Source organism: Pelophylax lessonae (genome assembly GCF_965119305.1).
Source record: "Pelophylax lessonae genome assembly, chromosome: 3".
Lineage (NCBI taxonomy): Eukaryota > Metazoa > Chordata > Amphibia > Anura > Ranidae > Pelophylax > Pelophylax lessonae.
The window spans coordinates 308,100,361-308,126,763 of NC_138770.1; the positions used below are offsets into that span (position 1 = coordinate 308,100,361).

Sequence of the window (26,403 nt, forward strand, 5' to 3'; positions counted from 1 at the left end):
GGTGGTACCGTCTATCCTATAAAGAGGAATTCCTCAAACGGATAGCACCTAGCCATGCGTTTGGAAATAACAGGGGTTCGTTTCAAAACGACCCCATTTGGGTAAAGGAAAATCCTTCGCCCTTTTGGTAGGCTAACAAGTACCAAAAAGGAATCTCAGTCTCAGCTACCTCTGCCGGTGTAACCTCAAGACTAAAGGTTTCCCGGACGGACACAACTAGTGTATCCACCACTCTTGTGCTATGGCGGAGGCAGAAACGTGCTCCTCACTGCTGAGGAGATATTACCTGAGACAACAGCCCCCTAAGAGGGACCTGCAACTGCATTGACCAGTTCCGAATCCGTATCTGAAGTATCTGATAAACAATAGGGGTAGGCGGGGGTCGCTACTTGACCCCCGTCCCTGACAGGCCACCTCCACCCGGGATACCAAAGACTCCAAAATTGCCGATAATGCATTAAAAACAAGTGGGGTACTGGAGGGTCCTGTGGCCACCTTGAGGGTATCAGGTGGGGATACCTATGCGGCAGGGTCAATGATTATACAAGACACTTGCAAGCGACAAAAAATGACAAAGTAAAAAAAAAAAAAAAAAAACTTTTTTTTTTTTTTTTTTTGTGTCCCCCAGTCGCAACAGCGCCCCTCAGTGTTACCTGCCTTTTTGGACCCCACAGAGAGAGAGACAGACCCCAAGGCTCATCCCTGATGCACAGAAGTTTTCATCAGCTTGCTAAGTGCTTGTCTTGTTACAGACAGGAAGTCTTTGGCCCTATTTCCTGGGTAAAAGAGGCGGCTCCGCCCCTTAACACGCCTGCCGGCTCCTCCCCCTGGCTCCATGAGGTGTTTGAGTCACCTCAAACATGGCCGCCCCCATGCTGGAGACACGAGGCTACACCAAAATGGCGGCCTCGTGCGATCTACCAGACAATGGCGGCGGCCTGCACAGAATAGCGGCATGTCTGCAGAAGGATCTCGGCCTCACAACCCTTCACCCTCATGGTGGTCAGCGTGGTCGGAGGTACCGGACCCTAGCGGGCCGTATGCGGTCCGCTGCTTAGCTGGAGGAATGATCTGGAATGCAGTATACATGTATAGACATCGCCCTGTGGCTACCGACAGGTAGGATACCTTATACTATCACAGTAAAGTTCCAGTACTGCCACTGACTACAATCATTTACACATCTTTACAATTAGATTGTCAGCTCCCAAACCAAGCCTCCTGGCTTCTTGTACACAAAAATCACACTCAATTAGGGGGATCTGTGACAGGTTGTAGGATAGAGGGGAACCCATCCTTACCATTACAGAGAGGGGCCCGCGTTCACCACAGGACCCGTCAGGGGGAAAGGGGGAACATACTACTCACCATACCGGAACCAGGCGGGCGCCAACTCCTGACAGTACCCCTCTCCACCGAGGTAGGAGGGCTGTCGACCAATACGGGCGCCGTGACTCATGGTCTTTGGAGTTTCAGCGAGACGTTTAACTCGCAGGGTCAGTCCCCGTCCAGTGGGACTATGTCGCGGCCGACCCAGCGCGGAGCTATGGCCTGCACGCGCTCGTAGGCTGAACTGGGGTGACCACTGGATCTCAACATCCAGCCCGTCGCCCAGTTCAGCTTTCTTGCTTGAAGATCTCACAGGAACACTGGAGAAAAAAAAGCTATCTTAAAAAATTATTTTCTAAGAAAAAAATCCTGCCAGGACCGAAGATCCCAGCAAGGTATCTAGGTCCTTACTCCTGACTAGACAGAAAATAACTGATTTGCTGAGGCAGAGAGAGAGAGGATATACCCTCTGGGACTGCCCCTAGGGTGTGGCCAGAGCATTTTATTTCCTGTCTAGTCCTACTCCTGTGGAGGCAACATAACCCGAAGGTGCTGTATCACCGAGGACTACGTCTGTCAATGAGCGATAGAGAAATGTCCTTTTTTATCTGATCTCCCCATAGAGGAGAGCGGGACTCTGACAGGTCTGACTCTGCACAGTGATTGAAGACAGACCTGTCTACCACCAGCTCAGCGGGGATCAGTGGAGCGATCCCCGCTGAGCAAGCAGAGTCTGTCAAAACAGATCCGCCCCATGTGAAAGGGGCCTAAGCCTCTACTTCATTCCACCCAAGCACTGACCACACCAAGTTCTAGAGGAAATGGTTCTTGATTGATGGAGAAAGTATTTAAGTTAAAGCCATGATAAAAATTATTTTTTAATGAAAATAAAAAGCATGTTAAAATCTTCCCTGCCCTGTGCAATGGTATAGCACAGAACATTACCTCTTCTGGAGTCCCACTCCAGGACTGTCCCCCCTCCTGTCTTGTGAGTGCCCCCATAGCAAGCACTAAGGGGGCACCCATGGGCGCAATCCCAAGATGGCCTGTGTATGTCCATAGACACACAACAAGGCTTGGCCATGTACCTGCTCCCTCGTAAAATTTTAATCAGACCGACATCAGCAGAAGTCAATGGCTCCCGCTGCTCTCAGTGTAGCCTGTGAATGCAGGAGAGGAAAGGGACGCTGCAGACGGAGACAGCGCTGGATCGAGAGATGACTCAGGTAAGTGTTTAAGGGGGGCAGACAGTGGAAGTTTTTTTACCTAAATGCAGAGAATGCCTTAAGCTAAAAAAAACCTTTGCCTTTAGAACCACTTTAACAATAGAACTAAAAAGTACAACACCTTCTGAAGTACTTTTCTAGGTACCAATAAAGCAGTTAAATTTGGAACGTTCCTACATTTTCAGTGTAACACCCTAAGCATTGCTTTAAACCACTTTTTAAAATCTATATAATATGATGTACCTTTGATTTCATATTGATCCACTTCACCTACAGAACCAGAATCAGACAGATGAGCTGAGTCATGGGAACTTATCTGTGAACTGCTATCTGTCACACCAATACCTGTGAAGGAAAGCAGAGAATAAATATCCCCATTAATACAGGGAGACTACAATCCAGAGTAACATGCAAAGATTTTTACCGGTATATTCAGAGCAACTCTACATAGTCATATGAATAAAGGCGAGCTTTAACCCAAAAAGGAAACCATTGCGCCAAGCAGGTCTGCTAATTGCATAGTTGCCACCACACTAAATAGGTGCCAGCCCAGCTTGTAGCTTGTGTTCTAAAATCAACTTTATTAATCAGTATAAATCAATAAAACCACAATTCCATAAACACAGCAGAGAGAAACGGAGAACAGCTAATGCATTTCGAGCTTACCCGGCATTTATTCATAGCTATAAATAAGTGCTAAGTAAATGCAAACCATTTTAGCTGTTGTCTGTTTCCCTCTGCTGTATTCATTACATTATGGTTTCATTGAAAATATCCGTAATAAAGGTGATTTTGGACGTGCGCTGACCAAATCTTTTCCTTCTTCGTCTTACCAGTCTGAAGTCTTGACTTCTTGTTAAAATTCTCATACCGCCATCTTGGATTTGGTAGCTGGCTATCACTTTCTGATGATTGACAGCTGGCTACCCACTGCTTATGCGCAATATCAAAGCAGTTTTGTTTCGTCAGTGCGATCACATGCCGGTGCTGACCAATCAGAACCGCTCTGATCTGTCCCGCCATCCCTAGATAAGGAAGAGGTTTTCAAACCTCAGGATCAGTGCGCCGAGCTACGTGGACAGTGAAACTATCACTCATGGAGGTACGTGCAACAGTGAGAGGACCAACTAACCCTTTAAATTACAGAGCAGGCAGACATTTTCTGCTTATAATCAGGATACAGGAAGCCTGTATTTATAAAGCCTGAAAAACAATTCATAAAGAGTGCTTTGCCCGTAGTATCTAGTCAGATTGCAGCAGGCTAGGCAATGCACTGTAAGTTGATTGGAGATGTGTGTCCATACCAACCTATGTGTTTTTTTTTTTTTTAATCAGTTTTATAAATTAATCTTAGTGCACTTTTTGTGGCATTTTCCTTTCATTAAAGCGTTACTAAACCCACAACAGTAAAATCAGTCCATATATGCAGTAGGGTTTGGTATACTCACTGTTGAACCTAAAGAGTTAATCCTCTGTATTGTATAAAAAGGCTGTTTGATCCTCCCCCATCTTCTACAGTCCCCAAACCATCTTCTGATAGAACCTTGGGGGCAAGCTGCACATGCTCAGTTTGGTCTGTTCTGCTAGAGAGATTTTTTTTTCTTGGGAGGGTGCAATTGGTCAACACAGGGCCAATCAGCACTGTTCAGACAGAGGGTTAGGAGTCCTGCAGCCTCATAGGACAATCCGAGAAGAATAAAAACTCCTCCCTCAAGCTTTAACCAGACACTGATAGAGGTCACAAGACTGCTCTAACTGCTAATGAGAAAAGGTATTTAGTTTATATTTACTAAAATAATTACATTTCCATATTCTGTGTACTGTGACAGACCAGATATAGTGAATGCAGGGCCCTGTGTTTAGTAAGACTTTCAAAAGTGCAGCAATTCAAATTATACATCCATGTCCAGCATGCTAGGTTCACCATTTTAACAGATTTTAAAGTGGGTGTCTTACTGCTGGATTGTTCATCATTGCTTGTCCTTTTCTGAGTACGGATCTGTTGCCGTCTTAGACGAATTTTCTGTTTTAACTCCCGGATCTCACGATCGCTGTCTTCTTCCTCTTCCTGAAGTTGACGGCTCATCATGTTACACTTCATGAGTTCAATAGCCGCAATGAGAGACTCTGAAATGCTAAAATGAGCATTTTCCTATACAGAGAGGACCGAGGTATTTGAATATTAGGAATATAATAAAAATGAACTGATTCAAATTAAATACTACATTATTATTATTAAAAAATAAATAAATAAAAAAAATAGAAAAAACACACATGTAAAACTATAGAGCTAAGATGGAAAAATAAAAAAACTCATGACTTTATTATTTTATTACAAGATATCAAAGACATTGCAAAAGTTTACCTCAAGTTCAGAAATGTGTCTTGAATTTTTAATACCTTTTCCAAGTCAGCGCAGCTGCCAAAATCCTGCTCAGAAAGGTAACTGATTAAGGACTGTCCCTCTGATGGCCTTCGAAATATCCCTTCTGTGCAATTCAAGTACTGTGTGCTGTCTGCATGGAAAGATGTTAAAAATGTTTTAATCATAGCTTTTATCTCATTTGGAGCATACCATAAATGGTTTCCCACCTCCCATAGCCCCAAAACAACAATTTGCCATAATTCTCAAAGAAAACCATTACATTTGACAGTCCCTCTTTGATATCAAGTGTCACCTGCATTTGGGTTTCTTTATCTTATTAGGACTCATTCACATGTCCTAAATGATCATTGTGCAGCAAGTATACCTGTGGCCAGGATCCCAGGTGTTCCTATCAGCCGTAACTGAATGAAAAGAGCAGAGGCTATTCACAGCTGAAAGCATGTATCCTCATTTCTCCACATACTTCGCAGTTAACTGTGGTTAGGGACAGATATCCGCCCCTGGATGCCGATAGCAAGGAAACATACATTCCACATTAATTATTATGCTATCAAAATCAGTTTGTGCTGTAAATTGCCTCCAACATTGCTTCTATTTCTTCTTGCTGGGGGCTGCCATTTTGCTGAAGCCCAGAGCCTCTGAGCAGCAGTAAATTGTTAGGCTGTCGGCAGATCAGCCTTTACAATTTCAGCAGTGCCTAAAAATAGAGGGCACCTGAGCATGTGCAGAGCAGGATGAGAATGTATATATTTAAACAGCATAGGCACTTATTTTTTTAATTTTAATGTTTTACATAACTATACCTGCAATAGGGGCCAGCCTGAATTGATCTAACAGGACTTCATTTTCTGACTTAAGTTCCACTTTAACCACTTTCCACCAAATGACGTTACTGTACGTCCTTGGGTTTCAGTTGTTATACTGGGATGATGCCTGCATCTACAGGCATCATCCCAGTACCATTCTTCCCAGCCAGATTCCCTGTAATGCAGAAGTGATCGGAGTGGCTAATTAGCAACTCAAACACTTCTGCGGGTGGGGAAAGGGGGTCCCACCCCCCTCCCGGGCTCTCAGGTCCCATTGCGGAGGCCGGGAGCGATGCGGCCAAACGGCAATGGCTACCCTGTACAGAGAGGGAAACCGACTTCATTGCCCTCTCTGTAACCCTTGAAACCAGGAGCGACGAGTAGTTCGTCATTTCCGGTTCCGCCCTTTGTTTACCTGGCCACCAGGTCGCCTATGGAGAATTTTAAGCACCATATTTTGCGACTATTCAACAGGCAGACGAAATTTTAAAGCGTCATGTTAGATATCTATTAATTCTGTGTAACAATCTTTCACATTATACAAAAAAAAAAAAATTGGGCTAACTTTACTGTTTGTTTTTTTTTTAATTCATTAACGTTTTTTTTTTTCCCCCCCAAAAAAATTGCGTTTGAAAAACAACTGTGCAAATACCGTGTGATGTAAAAACATGCAAACACCCACCATTTTATTCTTTAGGGTTTCTGCTAAAATATATAAAATGTTTTGAGGTTCTAAGTAATTTCCTAGCAAAAAAAAATGATTTTTACTCGTAGAAGCGAAGTGTCAGAATAGGCTTGGGAAAAAGTTGGTTAAAGAGGTCCATAAAGCTTCTTTATTTCAGCATCTACAGATAATACTTACCTCCATGGTGTCTTTAAAGGAGATGCTGTTGTGGTTAAATCTCCATTCAAAAAGGAACATTGAGTAAATGGGATAAAATTCTGATTGAGTTTGTAACTCTTCCTCAGTCTCTGAAAAAAAGTGCCAGGATCTGGGAAGCATTTGTCCCGACAAAAATCAATCAGGACTGACTATAACATTTAGCCCAATTTTTTTTGCAATTCACACACCCTGCAAACTGAATAGACAGTGATGGGGCACCTCTAGCGAACATCTTCATCTTTGAAGTTTTATGGGTCACCTCCATGCCTCTGGTCGGCTCGCTGGAATGTTCCTCATCACAATACCAAAAGGTATGGTTCCTATATTTTCTCTTTTTTGTAAGTCACCTATTGCCCAAAGCCACCTACTGTGCAATGCCAGACCTGCTCACAGTGCCGAAATGTCTTCGATTTCATTTTTGTTATGGGAAATTTAGAGACACTTTTTAGGCTTCCCAGAACTTTGAAGTAATTTGAAGGCACATACCAGAACCAACTTCTTTGGAAATTGCCACCCAGCTGCTTTTTGACCAGAACTTCTCAGCTCAGGTGACCTAGTTTAAAGGCCCTGTAGAAAGTGTTAGAACTGAAAGTGCCATATAAACTTTGCCCGAGTAACAAAACACGAAAAAAAAAAACAAAAAAAAAAAAAAAAACCACGACAGATTTTAGGCAATTATACCTGATAAAAAAAAAATAGAAAAGGAGACCAAGTAACCTAACGCAGATGGGCTGAAAGCAAGACCTTTTCTTCCAAACATACGTTGCTAAATAACAACAGGCTAAAGCTAAATATGAAAGCTAAAGAAAACCATAATGAATGCAGAGCGCAGGTTCAGAGTTCATTCACACCAGATTTAAAATTTACGACCTAGGATACGGTGTGATTTAACATGTGTTTTTGATGTATTGGCATGCTAGTTGAAGACTTCCGTTGCAATGACTCAAATGGGAAGCTGCAGCATGCAAAATATTTTCAGAGTGCACTGCAATGCTTTACTTTGATGAAAAGAATCCCACTGACACAAATGTACGACTAAATCCAAGTTAGAAAAAAAATATGCAAAAAAATGTCCTTGAAATTACATCTGGTGTGAATCAGCACTCATAAGGTAAAATGAGCTGAAGATTCAGAAGGGCATAAATTTATTTATTTATTTTAGGTCATAGATTTCTCTTTACTGCTCTACTGTGAATTTCAACTAAGCCCCACACTTTACTAAATTGTTACAGACAGCATATGTTGTATAAAGTTCTTACCACCTGTTAGTAGGAAAGATAGCTCATACATCCCGGTGGGATAAAAGCAGAGGTGCTAGCCAGACTGTCACATAAAAAACATTTAGGACATTTACTACTTTATATGACTCTAGTCACCACGCACCATAATCTATGTAAAGCGAGTCAGAGCCATTTGTTTTTCCATTACAGGGGACATTGCCTCTTCTGAACAGTTCAGCATGGGATTCTACAAATACCCAAAAGAAAGAAGTTAGGATAAAAGCAGTATGTTGCATTTTCTTTCCGTTATGATGGCAAAAACAGAACCTAAAAAAGGTATATATCTATATATAAAGGCATGCTACCAAAATGAATAAAATGACAAAACAATTCAAATTACGAATTGTTATATTGCGTAAAGAAACATACCCAATGGCTTACAATCCTACAGTTTAGAAAATATACATAAAATGTAACTGAAAATAAAGTAAAATGGATAATTATAGTGGTATATCTACCATAAAAAAAACAATGGTTTGGGTATAAACATACATGCAGGACACAAAGATAGGTCACCTAACAAGCAAAAGCACTGTGATATACAAGAACAACTACTGAGCGTTGAGGCGGGTACAATTCACATTGTTATTATATTACTATTAAAAATCAATTAGTGAATGGTGTTATATATGTCAAAAAGTAAACTGACCCCAAAGCCGCTATCTGTATAAAACTTGCCAGATAATTTCGATGCGTGTATAGGGTTCCACTAAAAGTGTATTTTTGAAAATTCATATTGTGAAGCACACAGAAGATAAACAAGGACAGTTAGGTACTAGCCCCTCTACTAGAAGTCATGGTACCAATAGCCTTCCCTATAACTACTCCCAGATCTCATGCTTGAGCCCTATGTTTAACAATAACCAAGCCAGGAGTACCATGAAGAATATCATTTTAAAAAGAAATGGAAGGGATGTGCTATGTATTCCTGGGTGCTACAGAGGAAAAAAAAATAGATTTTTGTCTTATCATAAAATCCATTTCATTTCATAACCGTTGGGTTATACTGCCCCCCTACAGGAGTAGGACAATAGGCAGAAAAAAAAAGTCTGGCTACGCCCATGGGCAGTCCCAGGGGGTAAACTTCCTCTCTCTGCTATAGGCACTCAGTTTAGTTACAAGCAGTGTCAGAAGATTTAAAACTCCACAGAGGGGTGGGTGCTGTGTCCGTCAATGAACTTCAGAGAAATGGATTTTACAGTAAGTCAAAAATCCCATTTTTTTTCGTTCATTGACGGACACAGTTTCAGATCTTCATAACCATCGGTACCTCCCAAAGCAGTGTTAAACATGAAGGGCGGGAACAGCAAAAAAATTTCCAAGGCTAAATAGTAGCCAACCAGGCAACAGAAGCTCAACATAAAACAACTGGAGCACACCTGAAAAAAATGAAATAATACACCCTCAAAGAGGAACAGGTCCTTGCAACAGCACCCTGCAAAACCTTGCGGCTAAAAGAAGCATTTGCAGATGCCAACACATCCACTTTATAAAACTTTGTGAAAGTGTGCACCGACGACCAAGTGGCTGCCTTGCAAATCTGCGTCACTGATGTCCGATGACGGAAAGCCCAGGAGGCATTAAATCGCCCGAGTAGTGTGCCTTAACAGGGAAAAGAACCTGATCCTTGATGAAATAGGCTTGCTGAATCACTGTCGGTATGACCGATCTAGAAATAGTCGCAGAGGAAGCGGACAACCCTTTACGAGGCCCATCTGTGAACACAAAGAGTCTGACTAGCTGCCAGGTACGCCCTAATTGCCCGGATCACAGCCAAGGCATGCAAGGCAAATTCCTTCTGATGTTTAGGCCTGGAGCACAGGGAAGGAAACCCAATGTCTTAATTCAAATGAAAAACCAGAGACAACCTTTGGAAGGAACGAGTGACAGGGGCGAAGAACCACCTTATCTCTGTGAATCACCAGGTAAGGTGAAGGACAGGATAATGCCGCCAGTTCCGACACCCAGCGTGCAGAGGTGATAGCCACCAAAAAGTCCACCTTCTGGGACAGCGTAGGCAGGGAGATCTACTGAAGATTCACAAAGGGAGGCTTCTGAAGGTCCGAAAGCACCAAAAATGTCAGACACCCTGAAGAAAGGTACGCACCAGGGGGTGATTGGCCAAAGGTCGTTGGAAGAAGACTGCCAAAGCCGACACCTGGCCCTTGATGGTACTCAAGGCTAATTTCTGTTCAACCCCCCATTTAAAGAAGGTCAAGATCAGAGCCACCAAGAAGGAGCAAGGATGAACCTCAAGAGTCCACGCCAGGTAGATCCTCCTAGAAGTATATTTCCTAGCTTTTAACAGTGTAGGAATCACCAACTCTGATAAACCTCTAGCCTTCAGCACCTCAGGTACAACAGCCAAGCCATCAAAGCTAGCTGTAAAGCAGGATGGAAGATCGGTCCTTGGGACAGCAGATCCTCCCTGAGAGTAAGCTTCCAAGGAATGTCGGTGTCCAGCTGCACCAGATCGGCGTACCAGGCCCGGCGAGGCCAGTCCGGAGCCACTAAGATGACTGAAATCCCTTCTGCCTCAATCCTGCGTAGAAGTCTTGGCAGAAGCTTGAGAGGTGGGAAGGCGTAAATCAGACAATACTGACCACACGGGGCCACCAGCGCCTCTGTGGCATCCGCCAGAGGATCCCTTGACCAAGCCACAAACCTCTGCACCTGTTGAGCCGAGATGCCAACAGATCCGCCTGATGAAACCCTTCCGGATGAAGGGTCCACTCCTCTTGGTCCAACGCCTCCCGACCCGTCCAGATTCCCGGAGCAGAATGCTTACCGAGGACGTCTCCACAGCTGGACAGGCTGGCATCCGTGGTAACCACTGTCCAATACAAGGGATTTGCCCAGCCAAAGAGCCAGGGAATGAAGCCACAATGTCAGGGACTCCTTCGTTCCCTGACTCGGATCGTTTGTCCAAAGACTGCAGAGTCTTGTCCCATTTGGTCAGAATCTCCCTTTGCAGAGACCTCGTATGGAACTGTGCAAATGGAACCACCTCAAAAAGGTAGACACCATCAGGCCCAGCACCCGCATGCAAGTCCGGAGGGATGACCATCTGTTGGACAGCAGGAGATGAATTGAGCATGAAATTTCTGGAGTTTGTACAGAGGAAGGAGCTCTCTGGCTAAGGCCGAGTCCAGAGTCAGGCCCAGATAGTCCAGCTTTGTGGACGAAACCAGGGCAGACTTCTGAAAAATTCAGAATCCAGCCGAACCCCCGCAGTGTTCGTATTGTGATCTTCAGGTTTTCCATCAGAGCAGGAGACTCCGCTTGCAGAAGAAAATAATCCACGTAGCCCAGTACCGTGATTGCCCATTGGCGTGGCAAAGCTAGCATCGGGGCTAACACTTTTGTGAAGACCCGAGGAGCAGAAGCGAGACCAATGGATAACGCCACAAACTGATAAGGCTCCTCTTCCACTGTAAAGTTGAGGCGCTGCAGACTGGCACATATTAGAATGTGAAGGTAAGCATCCTTGATGTCGATAGAGGCGAGGAAATCCCAGACGCAGGGATGCCACCAACGTGCAAATGGACTCCATTCTGAACTTCTGCACCCGCACAAAGCAGTTCAGCGCCTTGAGGTCCAGGATTGGACGCGCTTTGTCATTCTTACTGGGAACTGTAAACAGGTTTAAGTTAAAACCCTAAAAACATTCCAAAGTCAGAAGCAGGACAATCACCCCTTGATGTAACAGGTCTTGTAACGCCCCAAACAGACCCTGTAAGCGGTCTGGGGACAGGTGTAGTTGGAAGGAAAGAACCTTGCCAGCGGATAAAAGTGAAACTTAATCTTGTAGCCAGACCGAATGACTTTGTGGACCCACTTGTCTTGCACCAGGGAAGTCCACGGGTACGAAAACCAGTGAAGACTTCCCCCCACACTTGATACAGGTGAGGGCGCACCTTCATGCTGAAGGCGCCTTGTCCACGGGTCTGGAGAAGCCTGCTCTCAGGTTGCCAGACCAGGTTCGTTTGGATCCTCCAGAGGAGGCCCTGAAAGGCTTTGAGCCCTTGTCAGTCGACCCTGAGGGACGAAAAAACATATGAGCCGTAAAGGAAGACACACAGTCTAGGACAAGGTTCCTTACCCTTAATAGCCTGCGGAAGAAAGGTACTCTTCTACCTGTGAGACCTTTTATGATGTCATCCAGGGTAGCTCCAAACAGGTGATCTCCTTGAAAGGGAAGATCAGTCAAGGCCTTTTCAAAGATCTGGTCTGCAGACCAGCATTTGAGCCAAAAGACACGCCAAAGGACCACTGCCAAAACAGAGAGCCAGGCCACTAGGGGAGCCGCATCCAAAGAGGCATCACAGATCATCTGCAGCCCCTGGACCAGCTGATCCGCCAGCTCAGCAAAGGCAGGGGGGGAGCTGTTCTCCCTCCAGGTCACGGCGTAAAAGCTTAGCCCACTCGGTCAGTTTGCGACACCAGGGCAATGGTGAATACCGGCCTCAGTGCCGAATCACCCAGAGTGTACATATTGCGGGCCACAGCCTCAGACTTCCTGTCAGCCGGATCCTTAAAGGTCGGGGACTCTTTAACCGGAATCATGGTTGCCTTGTTCAATCCGGAAACCGTAGGGTCCACCACCGATGGAACATTCCATTTCTTAAGAAGGGACTCCCCATAGGAGTAATGCCTAATAAAGCGCTTAGGGACCCCACGGGGACATTTTGGTCGTCCCCACTCTTTAGCATGGCACTGCACTCAGGATCCCATGCTGCCACCTTCTTACCACCTTCTTATATTATTAGGATCTGGCTGTCTCTATTGGATCTTATAGCTGCTCTTTGCTGTCTCTTCCAGGTTCTTACAGCCACCCTCCTGATGACGCATAGCTAGGTTCACCCTCCTGTAGCTGTCACGTATGCAGTATGCCTCCTGGGATAATGAATGTGGATATTATAGAAGGCTTCTGAAGCAGAGTACACACCATTCTTGTCTCCAGGCGACGGGGGGGGGGGGGGGGGGGGGGCAGAGTGAGAAATTAAAAAAAAAAAAAAAAGCTGCCATGCACAGCTGCTCCAGTTTTAATGGTTCATGACCTGCCTCCTAGGGGGAAGGGTCTTTACCTTACTGTTTGGGTGTCTTACAATGTATTCACATGAATTCAATTTGTTCAATACTAAAACTATAAATCGAGCGCTATAGTGGGTTAAAACAGAGTCCCATTTTAAAGCACTAGTCAGCACTATTAATGTTTGTCACTGTGCCTCTCATGTCAATGTTGTATCCATATCACCAGTGCTTCTGCTGATCAATGGTAACAGATGCTGGACCTGCCACAGGATCCTCCATTATAATAGTGATATTCCGGTCACCTCCTAGCGCCAGCGATCAGAGTTAAAGTAAGAAAGAAGATTTTAGAAAAGAAAGATAAAAGTGTAGAGATATCCTTTTAACAAGGTGTTTCAAAATTAAAAGCAGTTCGAAAAATATACAATTGTAAAAACATTAACATTCTCTCTCCCCCCCCCCAGGGAAAGTCTAGCCATACATTGAATGAATCTGCAATGTACTCTTAAAGTGACCATAAACCCAATATGTAAAAAAGGTTCTCTTACTTTAGCTAAAGGCAAAACCTTTTTTTAGTTTTGGATAGAGCGGAGAGGGATCTGAGCACCTGTCTGGTTTTTATTGCGGTCTGTGCCCCTGTTAAGGAGATTCACCCTCTCTATTTGTCCTGTTTACCATTATCATTGAAAGTGAAAGTAAGAGAAAGCCCCAAATGTTGGGTTGTCCCCAGAAAAGTAATAGAGGGGAAATCTTTCCAACGGGGACACCAGTTCTGGTGACCTGGGGGTCCCCAAGTAATTCCTTTCATTCACAGGGATTCTCTCTCACTTCTTGTTTGGATATGGAACAGGAAGTGAAGCAAAATCTCTGCAATGGGACACGGATGGTGGAAAAAAAAAAAAAAAAAATCAAGGGTTAAGGTCTCTTGCTCTATCCAAAATTAAAAAAAAAAAGTTTTGCCCATAGTTCTACTTTAAGATGTATAAATGTAACATCAGATTATGTATGCTGTTTTTTTTCTCAAAAGTCTTGGTGTGGTTGTATTTACCTGATGATCCTGCCAATTCCCTATTTAGATCAACAACACCTTTGCAGGCGATCAGAACTCCTCTATGCATGCTCTGAATTCCTACGTGACACTCCTGCATGTGAAGCGGGGCAGCTCAAGGATAGCAATTTCCTCCACTGTATCATTGCGGTCTATGTAAAAATGAGGGCAGAGTTCTGGTGGACACATGATCGATTTAAGAGATCAAAATATATATAACAGTATGTGAAACAAATCCATTAGGGTAATGCTTGTTTCAGGTCCCCCCCCCCCCCCCCACATAATGTTGTTTACATTGGTTTCCAATTATTCATGTGACTGCCAGCGCTCCACCCGCATTTTTATATAGACAGATGGGTGAAACACTCAGCTGGAAAAGCTGTCAAGCCTATCCTACAAATGGCAGAATGGAGGGGGGATCAAGGGCCCAGCGCTTTTTTGTGGATTGCCCCCCACAGATGCCTATGTGATAGATAGGTGGAATTGCACAGGGGAACTTTTGGAAAACCATGCTAAAGGTGAACTAAAGCCGGCCATAGACGGTCTGAATCTCCCCCTGGTTTAGCAGGAACTGGCCGGGATTCGAATCATGTATGGCTTGATCGATCAATCAGGTACAACCAGCCTGTCGGATTTTTCATGCGATTATTGTCAGCGGCTATCGCCGCTGGTGATAACCCATTTATGTTCTTCCAGCCGGGACAACACAATAGTTCAGTGGAAGGGATTTCCCTCCATCAACGCTGTGTTGATAGGGTAATCAAGAGATTTTCGCACCATCTTTGGCCAGCATTACACTTTAAGGGGACTACTCCCCTTCTTCTTGGTCCAAGGTTTCAGCAAAAAGAAAAAAAGATTAAGAAAAAAAAAAAAAAAATCACACATCAATCTCTGGAAAAAAAAAAAAAAAAACACAGTAATATAACTGAGGCTTTTCCCCAGAGATTGCTGTCCTTGGCAGATAAACTGTTGTGTAACTGCTTAAAAAGTGGCATTCGGCTTTAATTTGTTAGCGAAATCCATCTAAATCTGCAAGTGCATCTAACACTACTCTTTTCTCAGACTGACAATGCTGCTGTCCAAATGCCCCTGTTCTCCTCCATCCATAGTCGAGCCACCCTATGACAGGAAGTGTTCTACTGGTTGGATCACCAAGTAAAAATAAAGAGAAAAAAACAACTGCAGACACCTTATTCAGGGATTGGTAAGCTGGAAAACATGTTTTTGGTTCAGATACACTTTATAGAATTATCTGTCCAGTAATTGCATCATCGACATCCTGAGAAAGACTACTGAAAGCATGTGATCAACATCCTCACTGCCTCACAATATGTACAGAGTCTGACTCTGAAAACAACAAACCGTAATATTATCACCAGGTCTATGCACCATGCTGACAGCTGGCTTTATCTTATCCTTACCACAACAGAATAAGACAGATTGGCCAATCAGCTAGGTGTGTCTGCACACAAATAAGACATAATGACTGGCACTCAAACTGGCTAGGACCTCTGAAACCCTCCTAAATTCTACTGTTTTTTCCCCCATCGAAGATATTACTGTTCTTCATGTGATGGGTGTCAGAGAAAATCAGGAAGTAAGATAACATTTCCACAACAGAAACACAAACATTTAAATCAGATGTTCTAACACTATTTACTTCAGGCAAAGCTAAAAAATATCTTTTTGGATAGAGTTGGACTTTAAAAACTGCTTCAGGCAAGAAAAATAAATCCTCAGTAAATTAAAAAAAAAAGAAGATTACATGCTTGTACCATTTTGAAAAATTTTGTACATTTCTGTCATGTTTCTTTTGCCAACTTGAACTGGTTGTACATTTGTACTTTATCTTTTATGAACCAATAAAATATTTTGAAAAAAAAAAAAAAAAAAAAAAAAAAAAAAGAAGAATAAATGTATTTTTCTTCACAAAATCCCCCAAATGCCCTCATGTCCTGATTACAGGTCATGGCACAATGTGTGAATGAGCCCCAAGTCCAGCACCCCCCCCCCATCCCCAGCTGCTATACTATTCACCCGTACTAACGTAGGGTGCGCCTACTTAGCATTAGATCCCACTTTTGCAATATGGAAGTGCAGAGGATTGGACCAGCATGTCTACAATCATGATCACAAGACTTTAGAGCACTAACTGGCCTTTAACTTCCGTTCACATTGGGCCGATTTGATGTCAAATCGCATGCCAAATCGGAGCCTATTGCCAGCAACGGCACAGTCCTATATTGGTGCGATGCCGCACCGATTACCAAAAGTAGTTCTTGCACTACTTTTGGCGACTTCGGAGGGGCGATTTCAATAGACATCTGTGCATGAAGCCGCACAGGTGTCTCTCAAATCACCCCGGAAGTCGGACTGAAATGCCAGTTTGAAATCGTGCGAGTTCAGCTGAACATGCACAATTTCAAACCCGCATGCAGTGTGAACCTGGGCTTGGGCTGTAGTGGCTCAGGCACCTTAAATCTTATCAGATCATCTGCAATCGAATCCAAGTGTCAAGTCTAAATCATTACTATATTCAGTGCTTTGACTGCTCTCCTATAGGTTCCAATTAGACATTAGCATTTTTTTTGCTAACCCTTCATTATCTGAACTCCAGAATTCTTGTAAACAAATACCACAGTGAAATCCACTCCAGGAATTGCAAAGGTAACTGCTTGTTAAGTCTAGGAGTAGCAAGCTTTTAGTGCTATTTTTTATTTTTTTACCTACCCGATGCTTAGGGTCAGGGGCAGGCCTTTGCCTTTCTCACTTGCAATGCAGCACTACTGATCCTGGTGTGATAACATCAGAGTGCAACCGGCAGCTGCAGCACTGAAAAGGAGATGCTTTGGGGGGGGGGGGGGGGGACTAGTCGCCCAGATGGTAGAAGAATGCCAGAGCAAGGGTTTACAGTTTTCTTCTCTACCTCCAGATTCAAAGTGATACTAAACACACACTGATTCATTTACATTGTCCTTTTTATTTCTGTATATGGATGATGGCACTGTAAATATTTTAACAAACAAAACATCCAAGTAGGCTTGTGACGGTATCAGATTTTCATGCTGCGATTAATTGATTAAGGTTTTGCCACGGTATACGGTATTATCACGGTATTCTATTATTAAATTTAAATTATTAAATTTCCACCTCACTTCAATTTCATTGCTGAATTTAGGGGCTTTGGTTCACTTATGCACATTATTATATAGTCAGTCAGTACAGACTCTGTGAACCAGGCCTAAAATAGGTCATCAAGCAGTGTCTGGCCTAACTGGTGATAACTGGTCCTGGCGCTCGGCTCCGATCCGATGGCCTGGTCATTAAGAGGGCAAATCCTTGTGGTCAAGAAGTGGTTAAACCTGAAGGAGGTGTTGTTTATAAATTACTTTACTATTGCTTTAGGCCTGGTTCACATGTATGCGGGTTGGTGGTTCACATGTATGCGGGTTGGTGGTTCACATGTATGCGGGTTGGCGGTTCACATGTATGCGGGTTGGCGGTTCACATGTATGCGGGTTGGTGGTTCACATGTATACGGGTTGGCGGTTCACATGTATGCGGGTTGGCGGCCCACATTTGCACAGGCATAGCAGCCCATTGATTTGAACGGGCTGCTATGCCCTCATTTTCCGCAGAAAAAAGGTGCATGCAGCATTTTTTTAAAATTCAGTGGCCTTGAAATCCATCCTGCTTTTGCACCATGCGACTAACCTGCAGTTCCTGCTCTGGCAAGCTTTCTGCATTTTTTGTATACGTGGGCACGGCATTTAAAAACAGTTTGCGTGTGCAGCAACGGCAGGTAAGTCGCATGGTGCAAAAGAAGGATGGATTTCATGGCCACTGCATTTTTTTAAATTCTGCATGCACCTTTTTTCAGCTGAAAACGCAGGCATAACAGCTCAAGCCCATTCACATCAATGGGCTGCTATGCCTGTGCAAATGTGGGCCCCCAACCCGCATACATGTGAACCAGGCCTAAAGCAATAGTAAAGTCATTAATTGGTTAAACCTGCAGGAGGACCGGTGTTTTTATCTATTAATGACTTTACTATTGCTTTAGGCCTGGTTCACATGTATGCGGGTTGGGGGCCCACATTTGCACAGGCATAGCAGCCCATTGATGTGAATGGGCTTGAGCTGCTATGCCTGCGTTTTCAGCTGAAAAAAGGTGCATGCAGAATTTAAAAAAATGCAGTGGCCATGAAATCCATCCTTCTTTTGCACCATGCGACTTACCTGCCGTTGCTGCACACGCAAACTGTTTATTTTTAAATGCCGTGCCCACGTATACAAAAAATGCAGAAAGCTTGCCAGAGCAGGAACTGCAGGTTAGTCGCATGGTGCAAAAGCAGGATGGATTTCAAGGCCACTGAATTTTAAAAAAATGCTGCATGCACCTTTTTTCTGCGGAAAATGAAGGCATAGCAGCCCGTTCAAATCAATGGGCTGCTATGCCTGTGCAAATGTGGGCCGCCAACCCGCATACATGTGAACCGCCAACCCGCATACATGTGAACCGCCAACCCGCATACATGTGAACCAGGCCTAAAGCAATAGTAAAGTCATTAATAGATAAAAACACCGGTCCTCCTGCAGGTTTAACCACTTCTGGATCGCAAGGATTTGCCCCTTTAAAGACCAGGCCATCGGATCAGAGCGCCAGGACCAGTCATCACCAGGTAGGCCAGACACTGCTTGATGGCTATATAATAATGTAATGTGGGCTGCTAGGCGTGTGTGTGTGTATATATATTTATTAGAGCTGCACGATTCTGGCCAAAATGAGAATCACGATTTTTTAGCTTGGAATAAAGATCACGATTCTCTCACGATTCTCTGTGTAACAAAAAAAAAAAATTGGGATAACTTTACTGTTATGTTTTTTTTTTTTTTTTTTTTTTTTATTCATTAAAGTCTAATCATTGCGTTTGAAAGACTGCTGCGCAAATACAGTGTGACATAAAATATTACAACAATCGCCATTTTATTCTGTAGGGTCTCTGCTAAAAAAATATATAAAATGTTTGGGGGTTCTAAGTACTTTTCTAGCAAAAAAAAACTGATTTTAACTTGCAAGCAGCAATTGTCAGAAAAAGATCCAGTCTTTAAGAGGTTAAACTTCCTTTCTCCCTGGCAGAGGGAAGGAAAAGATACAAATGTAATCATTTTTGTTTATAGTTAGGAGACTTAATGCTGAAAGGTGTTAGCTGAGTGAGTGAATGAGTCATCCAGCTCACTGAAATGTATCAATTCACAAGTCAGGCAGACTTGACAGAGAAACTCGGTATTTTAAAAATGCCACAATAACAATACCGTGGCTATGCAATACCGCGATATATCGAATTACCGAAAACCGGCATATGTCTACATCCAAGTACCTTTTTCCTAATCGATATACAGCTGTCACATGACCCAGATCTTTCCCAGCCTGTCTGCAGGGAAACATAAGCAGGAGGAGCCTCTAGTCCTCTGCTGCTGGTCACATGTTCAAAAAAAAAAAAAACAGGTCTTTGTAATACAGAGTAAAAATAAATAATTAGGATCAGTAAACGGTTTTAAATTGTCATTCCAATATATCTTTGAAATCAGATCTTTATTATTTTTTGGCAAGAACATGGTGTGGGTGGATTTCTGCCAGTTGGAGGCTGTGTTACATCCCTCTAGGAGGGAGGTGAAGCCACAATTAATCTACATCCCGCCCCCATTGTGTTTAATCTACATCCCGCCCCCATTGTGTTTAGCTGGTTAGTGGGCATGAAGAAGGGAGGCAGTGGGCTATCATTTACCACTGTGTATACACCCACATGTGTGACTCTATAGTCACATGCGCTGCTCAGATGTGATGAGGAGGAAATGCTCAGGATATAAACTCACTGAAAACTGAGTATGTGCAGAGAGAGTTGCCATCACAGCTGCAAAATCCCTAGCTGCATTGGGGACTTGGACAGAAGATGGAGACAGAACAGCAGGATCAACCAGGTTTTTTGCAGAATACAGAAAATGAATGTCATAGTGACCGAGTATGAGCAGCATGTAATACACCATTTATTGATAGTTTTTTATGATGTGGGTTTAGTGACACTTTAACAAGCAGTTAACATTTGCAGTGGGTGTTTATTTTTTACTTCCAGAATTCAAATTTAGGTGGGCTGTATTTTAAAATTTTGACTAAAATATATTAAAACAATTATAGTGAGGTTGATTTACTAGTCCCCTGGCTTTTTTAACCCCTGCTTCACTGAAAGATCACAGAGGTGGTGAGAATGGATTGGGGTGGAAGATTTCAACTAATTCTTCATCCATCAGCACTAGGGACACCTTGGGTACGATTTACTAAAACTAGAGAGCGCAAAATCTGGTGCAGCTCTGCATAAAAACCATTTAGTTTCCCGGTTATTTTGTCAAAGCTTAAATTAAACAAGCTGATGTTTGAAAAATGTGGTGCAGCTGTGCATAGTAGCCAATCAGCTTCTCTCTCCAGTTTTAGTAAATCAACTCCTGTGTATCAACAGGGCACACAAACATCAAAATAATCCTGTGCTAAAGAAAAAACGAATAAATAAAAAGTTCTTACCTTGATTTTTCCCAATAGTCACATTGGTGTCAGAATGGGAGCGCATGTGACTCTTTATGACATGCTTTGACAGGTTACCGATCTGCCCCTCTGAAAAGCTGGAGCGGCGTGGGACAGAGAGCAGAGACATGCTGGGAATAACGGGTGTTGTCTGAACAGGTGTATCTGGCGGTTGAGAACCACTGAAGAGATTTGAGCTGCTACTGCTCTGGGTTGATGCTCTGCGGCTCATGTTTCCAATAGCCAGGTACTCAGGACCGTCATCTGCCTCACTCGGAGGGTCCTCTGGGCTAACAGTTTCTTCACTGTAGCTGGTTAAAGTGCTAATACTCATTTCGCTAACGGGAGAAAAGGGTTCACGAGGTGACAAGTCATGGATGGCAGGATTGGACTCGTTCACAGGCAAGGATACGCTCACTTTATAAACATTATTTTGCTGATCAACCAAGCTGGAGCCCAATTCTAAAAAAAAAAAATGAAAAAAAAATAAAAAAATACATTAAAAAAAATTACCAACAATATCACATAATGCTGACTTTCACAATTCAGCTGTTTTTTGGTCATTAAACACATCACGCTATGTTAGCTTTTAAATAGCTAGCGTTCACTTACATATCCAGCAATGAAAACAGGCCATTAAGTAGTAAAATATGCTTGGACTTGCTACCGTGCACCGTGGTTTCCAACAAAGCAGTTACGGGTCACATGCAAAGTCAATAAAACAATAAGTGTTTGCTGCTACATTCCTCACAACAGAGTCATCTGGTCCACTGACAGTAAAAGCCTCACCCTCATAATTCATACCATTGCTGGGAAGAGTGGTTGGACCTTGCAGGCTGTTATACATGGAATGGTTGGGACTCCCTGTGTAGGGGATGAATGGCGTAACAGGTAGAGAACTCAGACTTAAACTCTTTCCGGAAACTGTGAACTCTCTCTTGTCAGCCAGCTGGAAAAAGAAAAAAACACAATACAAAGAAGTTGAATTTAATTTTTTTTTTTTTTTTTTTTTTTTTTTTTTTTTTATTGCACTGAAGCCATATAGAATCATGAAACATAAAGATAATGCATGGTTTAACCACTTTACCTCTGCTCACATTGCTGCTACTGCAGCAATGTGGCTCGTTCCAGTCCAGCGACGTAGACCTACGTCGCTGGACTCCTCCCCCTGTAGGCGGCGCTCGCGCGCCACCGGAGGCGCGCTCCCGCTGTTTTCAGTCACAGCGGGAGTCGGGCCAGGGGAGGAGCAGCGGCGATCGCCGCCGCTCTTCCCCGATCGTCAGGGAATCGAGTGAGGCGATCCACCCGCTTGTGTAAACAGAGCGGGCGGATCTCCTAAGTGACAAGGAGTGACAGATTGCAGTGTTCAGCATAGCTGAACATCCGATCTGTCCTTCTGTCACATAGTCACCCCCCCCACACACACGTCAGTAAGCACCAGGCATAAATTAACCCTTCCCTCTCCAATAAAATTAACCCCTTCACTGCCAGTGTCATTTTTACAGTAACAGTGCATATTTATAGAACTGATTACTGCAGTAATGTCACTGGTACCCCCAAAAGTGTCAAAAATGTCAGCCAAGGGTCCGATCTGTCCGCCCCAATGTCACAGTCCCGAAAAAAAAAAAAAAAAAAAAAAAAAAAAAAAAAAAAAAAATCGCAGATAGCCACCATTACGCGTTAAAAAAAAAAAAAAAAAAACCACCAAAAATGACAGAAATCTTTCCCTTAGTTAGTAAACGCAATAACTTTTGCGCAAACCAATCAAAATACGCTTATCGTGATTTTTTTTTACCAAACATAGGTAGCAGAAAACAAAATTGGCCAAAAATTTTAAAAAAATTTGATTTTTACATTTTTTTTTTGGGGGGGGGGGAATTTCATATAAAAAAAGTTAAAAATATTGTTATTTTTTCAAAATAAACGCTCTTTTTTTGTTTATAGCGCAAAAAGTAAAAAGCGCACAGGTGATCAAATAGCACCAAAAAAAAGCTATGTTTATGGGAAAAATGGGACGCAAATTTTGTTTGGGTACGGCGTCGCACGACCGCGCAATTGTCAGTTAAAGTCGCACAGCGCCGAATCGCAAAAAGTGGCCTGGACGTAAGACAGCAAAATCCTCCGGTGGTAAAGTGGTTAATTAATATTTACAATTCTGATAAAAATTATAGTATAGAAGTCGAACAGTGTTTTCATATATTACAAACAGCTTCAACGGGTGTCATCAATGTTAGAAGAAAACTGTTCAAGGTTGTTTAGGGGGTTGTTTACATGTGTGTCACTCTTTGAAAAAGGAGTTAACCATGGCAAATTACTTTTCAGAAAGTAGTGCAAGCGTGGCTGGAAGGCATTCAAGGGAGTGATACTGCAGCCTCCTGAATGCCTGTTTCTTAGAAAGCAAAACAGGCTTTCTAAAAGTGAATACCATGCTGCAATCAAGAGCCTAAAGGCCTGTGTACATACGATAAGAAAATCAGAAGTAAAATTTCATCCGACAAAAGATCTGACGATTTTTGGATCGTTCGTATGGGGCTTTCCACAGCCAACGATAAAAAACTGAAGGTGTGGGCTCTAAAATTTTTATCATACGTGAACACAACGTCCGATTTTCGTTTAATTAGTACAGTTTTCGTCCAAAAAAAAAAAAAAATATTAAGTGCAAGACTAGGCATGCTCGGAAACAAAAGAATACATACAAAACAATTCAACATGTGACTTCACTTCTGACGTTGAATTCTGTCGTACGAGAATTTTCGTATGAAAGTAACCTCTTCAATTTCCATAGGAGACTAGCATGCAATAAAAAATGGACCAAAATTTGTCCGATAATCTGATCGTGTGTACGAGGCTTAACATATGGCTTGTGAATGTGGTGCGGACCAACTTACTTAAACATCATGCTTTCAGCAGTGGTATTGCCTGCTGCAGACAACATGGCGCATCATTTTTTTGCCGAGCTGCAAAGCATCACAGCATGCGTACAACCCTGTCCAGCTGATTTTGCCGCTTAAGAGGGGCTCAACCGCCTATTATTACTGCTCCCCGCTAAACCTTGAGAGCTGGTTCACACCACAAAAACGCACTCCAGATCAGTTACGGGTGCGGTTCTGCAAGAGCGTTTTTAACGCGTTTTCAGATGCATTCCAGATGCTTTGTTTTTTTTCCCCTGTTATTGATGCTTTCCAGTGCATTCCGATGCGTTTTACTGTGTTCCAGTACAGTCCGGTGCAGGAAATATGCAGCATGTTCTACTTTTTTTTCTGGAACTGGAACGCCCTGGAACCGACCACACTGGTATGAACTATGCCATTTGAAACCATTTCCATGCGTTTTTGATGCAGATAAAAAAATACAATGGACTGCATGTGTTGTGAACTGGCCCTTAAAGAGGAAGTAAAGCCTAAAAAATAATTTTGTACCTATAGGTAAACCTATGATAAGGCCTACATATAGGTACTGTAAATATCTCCTAAATGTGTACTGTTTAGGAGATATTTACATTGCATGCAGCCGATGACGTCATCGGCTCATACGCTCTGAAGGAACGCCCCCCCCCCCCCCCCCCACGTGCCGTTACTTCAGACACCTGTGCATTAAATGATGGCTCCCCCACGTATGTGCGGGGGGTGACGTCATCACGGCTCCAGCCTGTCACACAGCCAGAGTCGGCGGACCTGGAAGGAAGACCGGGAGAAAATGGATGCTGCCTCCAGCGACTACATTGCATCGCTGGAGGGCTCCATTTCCAGGTAAGTTTCACATAATGTGCTAGTATGCGATGCATACTAGCACGTTATACCTTTACCTTGCAGGTCCTAAAAAGAACAAAGAAAAAAAAAAGTAAACAGCGGTTTACAACCGCTTTAGGCAAAAAGTAAATACAAACTCCAGGAAAGCCGCAAATTAATACACCTGAAATATACAGTATCTCACAAAAGTAACTACACCCCTCACATATTTGTAAATATATTATATCTTTTCATGTGACAACACTGAAGAAATGACACTTTGCTACAATGTAAAGTAGTGAGTGTACAGCTTGTATAACAGTGTAAATTTTCTGTCCCCTCAAAATAACTCAACACACAGCCATTAATGTCTAAACTGCTGGCAACAAAAGTGAGTACACCCCCAAATGGAAATGTCCAAACTGGGCCCAAAGTGTCAATATTTTGTGTGGCCACCATTATTTTCCAGCACTGCCTTAACCCTCTTGCCACTGGAGCCCTCTTCCACTCCTCCATGACAACATCACAGAGCTGGTGGATGTTAGAGACCTTGCGCTCCTACGCCTTCTGTTTGAGCATGCTCCACATATGCTCAATAAGATTTAGGTGTGAAGACATGCTTGGCCAATCCATCACCTTTACCCTAAGCTTCTTTAGCAAGGCAGTGGTTGTCTTCGAGGTGTGTTTGGGGTTGTTACGTTGGAATACTGCCCTGCGGCACAGTCATGCTCTGCTTCAGGATCTCACAGTACATGTTGGCATTCATGGTTCCCTCAATGAGCTGTAGCTCCCCAGTGCTGGCAGCACTCATGCAGCCCCAGACCATGACGCTCCCACCACCATGCTTTACTGTAGGCAAGATGCCCTTGTACTCTTTGTACTCCTCACCTGGTTGCTGCCACACACGCTTGACACCATCTGAACCAAATAAATTTATCTTGGTCCCATCAGACCACAGGACATGGTTCCAGTAATCCATGTCATTAGTCTGCTTGTCTTCAGCAAACTGTTTGTGGGCTTTCTTGTGCATCATCTTTAGAAGAGGCTTCCTTCTGGGACAACAGCAATGCGTACCAATTTGATGCAGTGTGCGGCGTATGGTCTGAGCACTGACAGGCTGACCCCCCCCCCACCCCATCAACCTCTGCAGCAATGCTGGCAGCACTCATACGTTTATTTTCTAAAGACAACCTCTGGATATGATGCTGAGCACTCAACTTCTTTAGTCGACCACGACGAGGCCTGTTCTGAGTGGAACCTGTCCTGGTAAACCGCTGTATGGTCTTGACCACCGTGCTGCAGCTCAGTTTCAGGGTCTTGCAATCTTCCTATAGCTGCCCTAGACCATCTTTATGCAGAGTAAGAATTCTTTTTTCAAATTTTTAGAGAGTTATTTGCCATGAGGTGCCATGTTGAACTTCCTGTGGCCAGTATGAGAGTGAGAGCGATTAAAACCAAAATTTAACACACCTGTGCTCCCTATTCACACCTGAGATCTTGTAACACTAACGAGTCACATGACACCAGGGAGGGAAAATGGCTAATTGGGCCCAATTTGGACATTTTCACTTAGGGGTGTACTCACTTTTGTTGCCAGCTGTTTTAGCTATTAATGGCTGTGTGTTGAGTTATTTTGAGGGGACAGCAAATATACACTATTATACAAGCTGTACACTCACTACTTTACATTGTAACAAAGTGTCATTTCTTCAGTGTTGTCACATGAAAAGGTATAATAAAATATTTACAAAAATGTGAGGGGTGTACTGACTTTTGTGAGATACTGTATATAGCCAGACAGGCAATTAGAGTAACTCACCACAGATGTGTCTATCTGGGCCAATAACCTGGGGTTATTCTGCTCCACTGCCTCCAAGCACTGGAACATGGCGGTTACATATCGGTCACTCAACAGGAAGGCTGTATCTGTAATAAAGATAGAACACAGTGGAAGTGCACAGAAGTGAGACGAGTTGTAATTTTTATAGGTACAATCAGGACATTCTAAAGTTGCACAATGCTTTTAAAATTAGATATTAAAGTTTATCTAAACCCACAAAAAAAAAAAAATGAAAGTACTGCACCTTAACAGCCCTTCTACATGGTGGC

At 43.3% G+C, this 26,403-nt stretch overlaps 1 protein-coding gene across 4 annotated transcripts in view; it reads right to left on the reverse strand.

Moving 5' to 3' along the window:
- RUBCN (rubicon autophagy regulator) overlaps positions 1-26,403 on the reverse strand; it is an 80,793-nt gene that overhangs the window by 25,077 nt on the left and 29,313 nt on the right. For 2 of the 4 annotated variants that reach the window (XM_082252143.1, XM_082252145.1), the window contains exons 5-12: positions 26,114-26,220; positions 21,356-21,515; positions 20,567-21,028; positions 13,205-13,249; positions 8,014-8,097; positions 4,956-5,071; positions 4,512-4,707; positions 2,799-2,900 (exon numbers count right to left, since the gene is read on the reverse strand). In XM_082252143.1, coding sequence (XP_082108269.1) covers positions 2,799-2,900; positions 4,512-4,707; positions 4,956-5,071; positions 8,014-8,097; positions 13,205-13,249; positions 20,567-21,028; positions 21,356-21,515; positions 26,114-26,220 — 1,272 coding nt within the window. The remainder of the gene's footprint in view (positions 1-2,798; positions 2,901-4,511; positions 4,708-4,955; positions 5,072-8,013; positions 8,098-13,204; positions 13,250-20,566; positions 21,029-21,355; positions 21,516-26,113; positions 26,221-26,403) is intronic. The other 2 variants (XM_082252146.1, XM_082252144.1) reach the window with 2 other exon arrangements.